This window comes from Chenopodium quinoa, unplaced genomic scaffold, assembly GCF_001683475.1.
Source record: "Chenopodium quinoa cultivar QQ74 unplaced genomic scaffold, ASM168347v1, whole genome shotgun sequence".
In the NCBI taxonomy this organism is placed as follows: Eukaryota; Viridiplantae; Streptophyta; class Magnoliopsida; order Caryophyllales; family Amaranthaceae; genus Chenopodium; species Chenopodium quinoa.
In genome coordinates this window covers 12,358,409-12,370,451 of record NW_018742738.1, presented here as the reverse complement: position 1 = coordinate 12,370,451, position 12,043 = coordinate 12,358,409, and the positions used below count along the sequence as shown (strand labels likewise).

General features: G+C 32.0%; 1 protein-coding gene across 1 annotated transcript; it reads right to left on the bottom strand.

Annotated features, from left to right (window-relative positions):
* Positions 1-4,851: 4,851 nt before the first annotated feature.
* On the bottom strand, positions 4,852-6,303 carry LOC110724093. The gene has a single exon (XM_021903489.1). The coding sequence runs from the start codon at positions 6,301-6,303 to the stop codon at positions 4,852-4,854; it is 1,452 nt and encodes a 483-aa protein (XP_021759181.1).
* Positions 6,304-12,043: the final 5,740 nt, after the last annotated feature.

Below are 12,043 nucleotides of genomic sequence, written 5' to 3'. Positions count from 1 at the left end.
GCTTTAGTAATTGGGAAAATCTCTAACGATTCATATTGGTTATGATACAATACAAAATCATTAAGGAAAGCATGCATTTTCTCATAAGGTAAACCCATAGAGCTTAATGTCTTTTTTTCCTCGTATGTACCAATAGGAAGGACATTGTCTTTGGGAAGCATGTCTTTCACCAATTATAATAACACATTAAAACTTGTTCCTGTCCAACAATGACCAGCCTTCACGTTGTATAATTTGAGTATGGCTGATAATCTTGTGTACTTAGTGCAACCTTTATACAATGGTTTTTCGGAATCGTTTAACAAGCTCTCCAACATGGAAGGGTTGTCATCAAATTGATCCTCAATTCCATGCAACATGTCCTCTAACCAATTACCCTCATTATTATTATAAACTTCGCGCACATTATCCCTTTTCTCACCACTACCACTATCTTGTCTGTCCTGAAATTCTCCATGCCAGATCCAACAGGTATATGTTTTATCAAATTCTCATTTATTCTAATGATTTAGAATTTCATTGGGTCTCTTATGCAAAAAATTATGACACATAAAACAAGGACAACATATCTTAGAGCGACCTCCACTGTTTTCAACTGCAAATTTAATAAATTCCTTAACCCTTGCTTCATATTCAGGGTCACCTAACTAGCTTTGATGTTGTTATCCAATTTCGATCCATTTCTAACCACCAAGAACAAGACCTCAATTCTTAAAAATATCACTTATTTAAAGCTCATATAAAGGAAATTTGGAATATAACCACAAGATTTACAACATCTATAAAACAATATGTAAAACAATACATAAATAAAATAATAATTGCATGTGTATATTAATATTGTGTAAAAGTCGAAAAACGAGATTGAGATAAATTAACTTACCTATGAAAAAGAATAGCACCTCAAATACTCAATCACGAATCGAATATGCGCTTCAAACAAACATTTAAATTACTTGAAATTGTATGTACTCCCTTAAAAAAACAAATATGATACGCTATTATTCATTAATAAATAAAAATTTTGGGATCCATTTTTCTATTCTTTTTTTAAGCAAAAATAATATACTATACAAAGTAAACAATAGAAACATGGGAGAACTAGTCATTTAATACTTTGTTTTTTAATGTGAGTAGCATAAACATCAATTTTGGGAGCTTCCATGTTCATGGTCTGTCATTTTTTATAGCACAAATTTTTTTGACATGCAAATATTTTATCCTTACATGTGGGGTAAGCTTATATACTTTATTTTAAACTCCTTTTACATAGGTAAAAAAACGGAACCTTTGTACGAAAATCAAATTCCTAATAGATACTACTAGCTGCTCGTATCTTAAACAAAGCTCTACTCTAAGCCAAATCAACATACTAGTACGATTGAAATACTAATTTTATGCATAAAATAAAATAAAATAGAAATAATGTAAGGAATTTAAAACTAAATAAACTAAACAAAATTTGAAACTTTAATCAAACCATTATTTAAATTCTTATGCATTTTTTACAACAGTAGAATTTTTATTTAGCAAAACAAACAAGGCAACCTCGATGAAACGGTAGAATATGAACAAAAATCAATCAATTTTATGAATTATATGTGCTACATACATAGTTACAAAACTAGTAGAGGGAAAACTAAAAAAAATACCTTCTCCAAAGTTAGGGCATTAATTCGACAATTGCAGAATTCTCAAGCTCCACCAAGTAAATGCAAAATCGGCACTTGAGTGGTGGAATTGTTGTTGCTACGGTGCGTCGACACTACTAAAAAACCCGCTCAAACTCGACGCTTTTTTTCCATATTCTCGACGGAAAAAAGCGTCGAAAAATTAATTCTCGACGCTTTGGTAAAGCGTCGAGATTTTGGCCGTCGAGAATTCTCGACGCTTTTAGGCGTCAATACTGTCGAAAATTTTTCCTGCCTAAATATCTATTTGACGCTTTAAAGCGTCGACAATATCGACACTTTTAACTATCAAAGTATTTCTTTGTAGACGCAGTTCAATGTAGGCAGTTTTATTTTCGCAGCTGATAGCAAGTGTTGGCGGGATATTAGATGGACGTTTAAAAGCGTCGAGAATTTGAGTTCCCTTCTTTTCTAAAATTCTATATTAGGACAATGGAATATTTCAATATGTATAAATACCAATCTGAATTTGCAATTTTGAAAAAAAAATCACAAATTAAGAGGCTAGGTAATATAATTAATAATAATAGTACGTACGTCCAAAATATATATAGTCTAAAATAATTATAATACACCGTACCATAACATTAAAGTAAAGCTTATCAAATAATATGTTTGAACTACTACATAATTACTCTTAGCTAATTTCAGAATCCAAAAGACAACCTCAAAGCTAAAATATATGATCTTCAACCTGTTGAATCTATGGCCATCTCCAAAACCATTCAAATCTAGCCAATTAATATAATTACAAGTTTCCTAATATGAGTCAATGGTTAAACGAGCTAAGCATCCCTTGATTCATATCTTCCACCTCCATGGTCTACGGAGTCATTAGACACCTGAAATTGATATTAAAAAATGTAAGTAATTTTTTGTACATATATAACAAACATAACTCCCACTTTTTTTTTAACACAAACATAATTCCCACTTTTTTTAACAGCCATCTTCCTCTATAAATTACCCCAAAATCAAAGAAAAACTGCAAGAGAGACTGGAAGAGGAAAAGGGAAAATATATCGTATATAAGAAAACTACTCTGTATCAAGAATGCTAACTTGCTCAATGAGGAAAAGGGAAAATATACATATATAACAAGCATAAACCTTGGCATAAAAATGATAGACAAAAAAGAATATTTCAAATGCATAGAATATAATGTTTGAAACGAGAGTGAAAATTATAAGATGTTAGACAAAAAGGTCAACATATGCAAAACTAAGTCTCATCATCGCCCATATCAAACAAGTCCCTTGGCTTAGTCTTAACAACATGTAACCATCCTTTACTTATCTCATCCTCGATATAAAACACTTGTTTTGCTTGAGATGAGAAAATAAATGGATCATCATATAAATTTCGACCAGTGTGCATCAGCTTCGAGAAATTTACACAAACGTTCCCAGTATGGTATCTTTTCAAACCCCTTTTTATGTCAACCCAATCACAATGAAACATTATAACCTTGTGAGAACCATAATAATCTAATTCATATATTGCTTTAAGTCTTCCATAATACTCTTGGCCTTCTGCCTCTAACATAATGCCAGAATTTTGTGTCTTTCGATATCGCTCGCGATCCACAATGCTAAATTTATAACCATTGATGATAACACTTTTTATCCTTTTACAACGATTACTTAAACCACCAGCCAATATTTTTCTCAACTTTCCTTCTGTTGTACTATCATCTATGTTGTGGACCTATGTAAATAAATAAATAAATCTTACGTTAAGCCTGATTAGGACTTCCTATGTGAAAAGAATAAAAAAATAAAAATTAACTTTGATATTTAGTCACCTGATTTTGTAACCACCCAGAAAATTCATTGATTATCCACCCATTTTCTACAATTTCGTTCACTTGAAAGTGATTCTCTTGTCTTTTTTGGTATATGAAATCACTTTAGACATAGAAAAAATTATGTTAACTAATAGTATAATAATAGCTAACAAACAAGAAGTTATTAATTTATTGCAATACTTACTCAAGAATTGGTTTCATCTCATCTGAATGAAGCAAAATATAACGATGAGCTTGTTTTAAACTTTTATCATCAAGACGAAACTTGTCCTGTTTTCCAACCACACGACAGCCCGAATTAAATAAATAGATGTTGTTTATAACACCATCTTCATTTCTTTTTGGTCTGTTAAATATGGTCTCAACACTATCTAAATATCTCGAACAAAATGTAATTGTTTCCCATAAAAGGAACCCCTCGGCAATGGACCCTTCAGGTTGGGCTTTATTACTTACATGAGATTTCAAAAATGCCAAGTACCTTGTAATATAAAAATGAATGTAAATAAATAAAATCTTTAAAAAAAAGTAATATGATAATATTATTTATTTTAACGAAGCTTTGAAAATATAAGTTAAGATATTGACCTTTAAACGGGATACATCCATCTGTAATGAACTGGTCCACCGAGTCTAACTTCATCCACTAAATGAATCAATAGATGAACCATGATTATGAAAAAAGTTGGTAGAAACTCTTGTTCCATCTTACAAAGTGTCAAAACAAGCTTAGATTGAATATCATCTAACTCCTTTGTATCAATAGAAGTTGAACATAGTCGTTTGAAAAAGTCAGACAACTCCTCAATCAAGTCAATTACTTTCGTGGCATTTGATGCTCTTAAAGCAACCGGAAGGATATCTTGCATGAGGATATGATTGTCATGGCTTTTCATATTGATAAGTTTTCGTTGCTTCATGTTCACACATCTTTGCAAGTTAGATCCATATCCATCTGGAACTCTAAGCTTTTGTAAGACTCTTAAAAACCGTTCTTTTTCTTCTATAGACATGTTGTATGACGCGGGAGGCATATAGTTATTTCGACTTGTATCAATCCAAAGATGAGATTTAATATTCAACTTCTCAAGGGCCTCTCTTGCACTCTTGCCATCTCTAGCATTGTCCATATTGAAAAGAGTTCCTAACAAATTGTCACAAACGTTCTTTTCAATGTGCATAACATCTAAATTATGTCTTAGAAGATTGTGTTCCCAATATTCCAAGTCAAAAAATGTACTTTTCTTTTTCCAAAGAACATTATTAGAATCTTTCTCACCATGGTCATCATCAAATTCATTAATGGATATCCCACCTTTCTTTCTTTCTCTTTTCTTATTGGAGGGTTTTTTCTTAATTTCCATATACATAATTAATCCTTTCTTGTTCCTTTAAAATGTCTTCCCCACTTGTAGGAACTGGAGCAACATCATTTTCTTGTGTCCCATCAAATAAATAGGCTTGAGAACGATAAGGATGATCAAGTGGCAACCATTTTCGATGTCCAAGGTAGCAAATTTTACCACCAAAATAATATGAGTGAGTGGAATGGGCACATGAAGGACAAGGTATATAACCTCTTGTACTCCAACTAGACAACATAGCGTATGCAGGGAAGTCATTTATAGTGGAGTGTAAGGCTGCTCGCATTTTAAAGTATTTTCCACTATAAGCATCAAAGGCATCAACACCATCCCATAACAATTTTAACTCATGGATTAATGGTTGCAAATACACATCAATATCAATCCCTGGACTATATTTACCGGGAACAATCAAGGACAATATGAATGATGATGGCTTCATACAAAGCCATGGTGGTAAATTATATGGAATTAAGACCATACACCAAGTACTATAATTAGAACTCATAAGACTATATGGATTGAAACCATCACTTGCTAGACCCAACCTAACAATACGAGGATCAGCGGCAAATTCTTGATATCTTTCATCAATTTTTTTCCAAGCCTCACCATCTGCTGGGTGCCGTAGAACCTTATCATCCTTTCGACCAAAATTCCATCTCATGTCCTCTGCTGTTTTAGATGACATATAAAGTCTTTTTAATCTAGGGATAAGAGGAAAGTATCGCAATACCTTAGCTGACTCACCCTTTTTACACGATTCTTTACCTTTTTCACTTGAATCACCTTCCTTCCCTTTTGCAATTTTCCACCTTGATGTATGACAAACATGACACTCATTTTTTTCTGCAAATTCACCCCAATATAACATGCAATCATTTGGACATGCATCAATTTTCTCATAACCTAATCCCAAGTCCTTAATTATATTCATGCCCTCATAGTAAGACGATGGAAACTCATTGATTGAAGGAAATGCATCTACTAAAATTTCAAGCAATTTAGTGAATGACTCAGCAGGCCAGTGGAACATACACTTAAGGTGAAACAAGTGCAAAAGAAACGATAACTTTGAGAAAGTAGTGCACCCCTCGTATAAACCGTCATAAGAAGCATCCATTAGTCTTTTATACTTGACATCTTCTTCGCTAGAGTTAGAAGATGGATTTACATCACCTACATCACAATGAAAATCAAACTCTTCTTGCATATCGTATGAACCTCCTATTTCGTGCATATCATATGAAGCCTCTTCTTGTTGCATGTTTTGGGATTCAAAAAGAGAATCTGGAATGTCATCCCTAAAGGCTTCTCTTAACAAACCACCCATATCATCTTGACCTACTACCTTTTCATGAATGGGAGTTTCTAAGGTATTGGTCCCTTCATCAACTGTAGAATGAAAAACCCCAATTCCTATACTTCTTAAAAAAACCATTACACAAAATATGTCCTACTTCCTCTATGGGTGACCATTCATTCACTTTGCATTTATTACATGGGCATCGAGTTTTCCCATCTATAAGAGTCTTCTTAGCAAGTTTAACAAAATTCATGCAACCTTTGAAATAAGCAAGTTTGCCATTGCATAAATCAATCCAACTGGTATCCATGACTACAAAAACACCAAATTACTTTCTATTTACTTTTTAATAATAAAATAAAATTACCCCGTAAAAAAAATTAAAAAAAATTACAATTCAAAAGAGGGGTAATGTTAGGGTTCATAAGCTAATGAGATCGAAGAGGAAAACTAATCGCGCGCTTTGAATTGGTACTCTGGTAGTAGTACTGTACGCGTGTAGTGTAGTGGGTTTTGTTTTAATTTCTTTTTTTTTTTTTTTTTTTTTTTTTTTTAACTTTCAAATGACCACCTATAATTTTCAGCCTAAAATTTCATTTCGCGGGCTTGAAACTACCGGGCCTCTTTTCATTACATGGGCCACATGATAATTTCGACACTTTTAATTGTCAATTCCTGCTTATGACACTAAAAACCGTCAAGGTGAGGCACTAACTACATTTTTCCTTTGACGGTCGTCCATAGTGTCGAGGCTATAGTGTCGAAATTACATGGGTTTTGTAGTAGTGCGAATGGTGGAGTGTGAGTGCAGTCACGATGGAGTGGATGCAATGCAGTGGTGTACATAACGAATTCAAATAAGTAGGTGACGCAGTTGATAGGCGATCAGGTTACTACGGTGGATGTCTAGGCGGCAGCCCGCAGGTGGATGTGGAGGTACGCCAGCAAGTCGAGATGGAGGTGGCGTCGTTTGATTGATGTATGAGAGGACGACAATTCGAGTAGTAGTAGAGCAGCGCAATAAGGAGGCAAAGCAAAAAAAAAATTGATCTGAAAAAATGAAAATTTAGGGATTTTTGGCGATTTAGAATGACAAAAAGCAGAGACCGGTTATTTCTTTGCGTTGGTCTCTGCCAAGTTTTTATTTAAAAAAATAAAATAAAAACTACCAAGAGACCTGTTTTCTAAAACAACTAGTCTCAAGCTATTTTTAATTAAATAAAAATAAAACTATAAAAATGATCTTTTGAATTTTTTTGGGACTTGTTATTAGTGATAAACGGTCTTCTTGGAACAAAGTGATCGCTTATGTAGTTAACAGGTCTTTATATTGGGTCTCTTTGGCCATTTTTGTAGTAATGGACATATATTATTATGAAACTTTTTTTTTCATATGTTACTAGAAAATTTGATCATATATAATTTATAGTCAGACCCGTTTCTGAGAATTTCGTGGCCTATGGGCGAACTTAAAAATCGAGGCTCTAATCAACTAATATATATCTATATTGTTAGGGGGTTAAAAAACATTTGGGTATGCAAAAATTAGTTTATACGGAGTACAAGCAACACTTTATTAATAATTTAATCATACATTCATACAATACATTTTATTGAAGCCACTAAAACTCAATAGCACCTAAATTCCGCTAGCCATGAAGAGTAAAAAAAAAAAAAAAATCTCAATTTCATGGCAGAGGCAACAACACCTACAACAAATATATAAGTAAATTGATTATTCACGAAAAACAAAAGAAAACAGAATATAATATAATCAGTTCATTCTATAAATCATCAATATTTATTAATTTATTATTATTGGACGAATATTACGAGTATATAGATTTGTAAAAATTAAAATAACAATTGAATAATATGAAAAAAAAAAACACATTAAATAATGAAATGAACAAGTTGAATTTATTCAATTCGTATAATCTTCATAAAATAATACATATTTGAACGTTAACACCTAAATTGAAATTAAAATATTGAAAATTAACACACAAATTAGTATGGAAATTAAATCTATCCAATTGAATAACAAAAATAATTGGGAACAAATTAAATAAGAAATTAGAAAAATTTCCCCAATGTTTAGAGCTCATTTACGAGCATCAAATCAAAAGTCGTGAACCAGAAATCCAAATTTCTAGTGACAAATTACATAAATGAGAGGAAAGTGATGAGAACTACAAAATGTGAAGAACAATTTTATTCCAATTAAGATTTAAACGTTTATGGGTGACTACTGACCAGGGGAAAATATGGAAATTATATATATTGTTAGTTTGGGAATTGATTTGGAGAATAAATTGGGAAAGAAATTAAAGAAAAGATATTAATTAGTGGAAGATTGTAAGTTGTAATCGATTATGGTTTTGGAAATTGGAATATTCAACATTCCAAGAATGAAGGCAAAATTTCCATACATTTGACTCAATGCCTGCGCATTTTCTTCTTTTGATTTTACTTGTTTTTTTCACATAATTTGGGCTTCCGAATTTGGGGCCCTGGGCAGTTGCCCCGGCTTCCCTGGTCCAAATACAGGCCTGCTTATAGTCTCTTGATTTAAATTGTATGTGATACTACTAACTATTAGATCATACAAAGAACTCTTTATCTCTAATATCTGAACAAAGATGACACATTTAACACCATTACTAAATTCTTGTAAGGAGTTGTATATATTTCGCTGCACCAATACAACTTATCCAAATATTTCCTTTTTTAATTTCGTTACGTCTTTTGATACATTTCCTATTTATGATATATATTGATTTCTGCTACTTTCTTTTTGCAATCCTCATTCACTGTTTTTTCCCTCATTTCCTTACGTACATACTTAATCTTAGGTCTAAAGAAAGAAGTTTTAAATATTTATCTTTAGTAATTTGGGAGAAATTCCATCTTTATTTCCTTGTTCATTTGATCTAGATCTTTATCTTCAATTAAATATCTAACTGACCTATAGTCATTTTGCTTTTTATTATCTTCATTATCTGACGCAAAATTTTGTCATATTTCTCTTTCCATCATGTTATTATTTTGATATCCTCCTATTATTCATTATTATTTTCATTATCTTTAGCCTACAATATTTTAATTTATTTCTTATTACTCAAAGTAATTCTTAAGCCTAAACATCTGCCCATTTGGATAGCTTAACTAAGCTTTATTAGTTTCTAGATTTATAAAAAAAATCTAAAGCCTTATCTTTTGGTATTTATAACTACCTAAGGATTTCTTACATTCATTAGCATAATATCATAATTCTCCACAAAACCAAAACTTGCATGTTCTCTTTATCTCAGGACAATATGATATTTTTCTTGAAAAATCAACTGTGCTTTCTATACTTATGCTTATAATATTTCTTCTTATAGGCGTCTTCATCTCAAACTATCAAATTTATTTTTCTTATAACTAACTTCTCTTTGTGTTATAACCTTTCTTTCGCATCCACAGTCATATGGGAAATTCCAACAAATGAAAAATTGTCTCTTTATTTGATGAGTTCCTATAACCTCTCTCCTTCTTTTCAATCCAATTTCTTGAAAAGCATTTTAATTTGTTACCTAGAGTATCCCTAGCTATGTATTTTTCTTTCAATTCTTGATATTTTCACTAATTTCTCCATTAAGAGAACTCGATTTTTTATCATAAAACATTTCGAGATTTGTCTCATTTTCACCAATTTTAATAATATACCTTGAATTCCATAATGTATTTTTCATCATAGTTCATATAACGGATGGATAAATTACTTAATTTTCTTTGGTATTCTATTCGTTCCTCGTTTAGATCCGCTCTGATTCCAATGAATTTTGACTTAGATAATGTTTCAGTGATTTTTGGGATAACCTAAAGAGGGGATATGAATTCCCTTTGGGAGACAGATTTGGAATGCAACACTCGTACGGCCTAAACACTTGTAGAATACGAATCTTCGATTTATCTAACATCTGCCTCCGATAATCAAGTTAGTGACCGGCAGCGAAAGTTTAAAGGAGAAACTAAAGAGACGAGAGAGCATATTTTGGGCGTTGTACCTTTTGTAATTGTGAAGTTTTCTTCCCATTATAGGGTATTTATAATATATGGGAGATCATACTCCTATGGTTTCATACCCTAGGAAGATTGGTTGCTCAATACGTGGTTAACACGTGTCTTGGGGTATGCTTTATGTTAGGTATTCTTCCTTTAATGGGATTTGATCTCTTCATTGTTTGATGACTCTCTTACGCCACATGTCATGCTCATATTTGACCTTATTAGTTAAGTAGGACGCATCATGTCGACTTATAATTGGGCTACTGGTCGGCCTCTGATTTGTCTCTAAAGGGGGTTAAGATACCCCAAAATAGATAGTGTATTGAAACAATAGTCTAAACATTCTAGTATGGACTCAATAGCTCTTAATGCAATATATAATCACTACCATTATACCAGTCTCTATACAGCCATATAAACTATTCTCATTGTAATTTAAGAAATTTTCAGTGTCCATGCATTCAATATTTAAGTTAAGTACATTACATACTCATACCCTTTTTCATTGGTTTGGAACATCTTGTCTATCTCTAACTTCATCAAATTTGAACTTATAACCAATTTGTCTAAAAGGTTCAAGCTAGCTACAACTACTTCTTCTTGTGTTAGGCACTTGTTTTGGCATGACCTTGACACTAAACAAGGTAGTTTTCACTGGTCTTGGTCGTGTACAACTCTAGTCCCTTCTCCTTGATACGTAGATCTTTGGATAGCATTGTTTGCATTATTAATGCTTTCTTCTTCAATCCCCTTATTATCCATTACTCTTTTTTCAACTCTAGCCAGTTATCAATCTTTTTTTGGACAACTTTTGTAGATGGAAATTCTAAATAGTCCAATTTTAATTTATTAATCACATTTATTGATATATATCTTCTTCTAAAGAAATATAATTATTTCCTTCTATTTTGTTATTAGAAGCAACCCCTTTTTATGAATTTACTTTCATAATTTTGTTTAATCGCTAGGCCAGGGTCTTCTTCTATATCATACAAAGATTGTAATTCATCAACTGTCTTCTCCTGAAGTTTCTTGCACATCTTTTGTTTCTTTGTTCTTGTCTTGTTCACTACGAAGCTTCTTAGAAAACTCTACAAAATTAAATATTAGTTTTATCCAAATTTTGTAAAGGATATTTATATATATAAAGAAATTTTTTTTTCTTTAATAATCGGATTCTACTCAGTAAACTGATGTCTTACCTCATTTGTTATAGCAAGTCCTAACTGCTTAACTCGTTCTTGGATTTTGGATGACTTCTTACTAGTGTCTAGTCGTAACCCTATTACTTTATTCTCAATTTTAATACTTTGGCTATATCTATTATCATATTTTGCTTTTAATTCACTTATTTAATCTATTAAATAAGAAAAATTTGTCTAAAAGATACTTATATGTTTTCCTTTTTGTGAAAGGGGCCTTATATGTTCAAAGTGGTGAAAAAGGTCCTTATAAGTTGCTTTTGTTGTGAGGAGGGACCTTGACATCGGAATATGACCATTGACTTTACTTTTCCGACATTGACCATCATGTAATATGCGTGTGATGTTTTAAAAATGTCTTTTCCTTCTTTTTTTTCTCTTGATTTTAAGGAAAGAGAAGGGATTTCGAGATAAAATTTGGGGATAGTAAGAGAGAAAATGTGAAAACGTGGAAAAAAAATTGAACGAAAGGGCCTTTTAAAACATCACGTGCCACGTGAGTGATGGTCAACACCGAAAAAGTAAAGTCAATGACCATATTCCGATATCAAGGTCCCTACGCACAACAAAAGTGACTTATAAGGCCTTTTTTCACCACTTTGAACATATAAAGTCCTTTT

Coding starts and splice junctions, on each gene's coding strand:
- LOC110724093 (XM_021903489.1), bottom strand. CDS start 6,303: ATGGTTTTTTTAAGAAGTATAGGAATTGGGGTTTTTCATTCTACAGTT.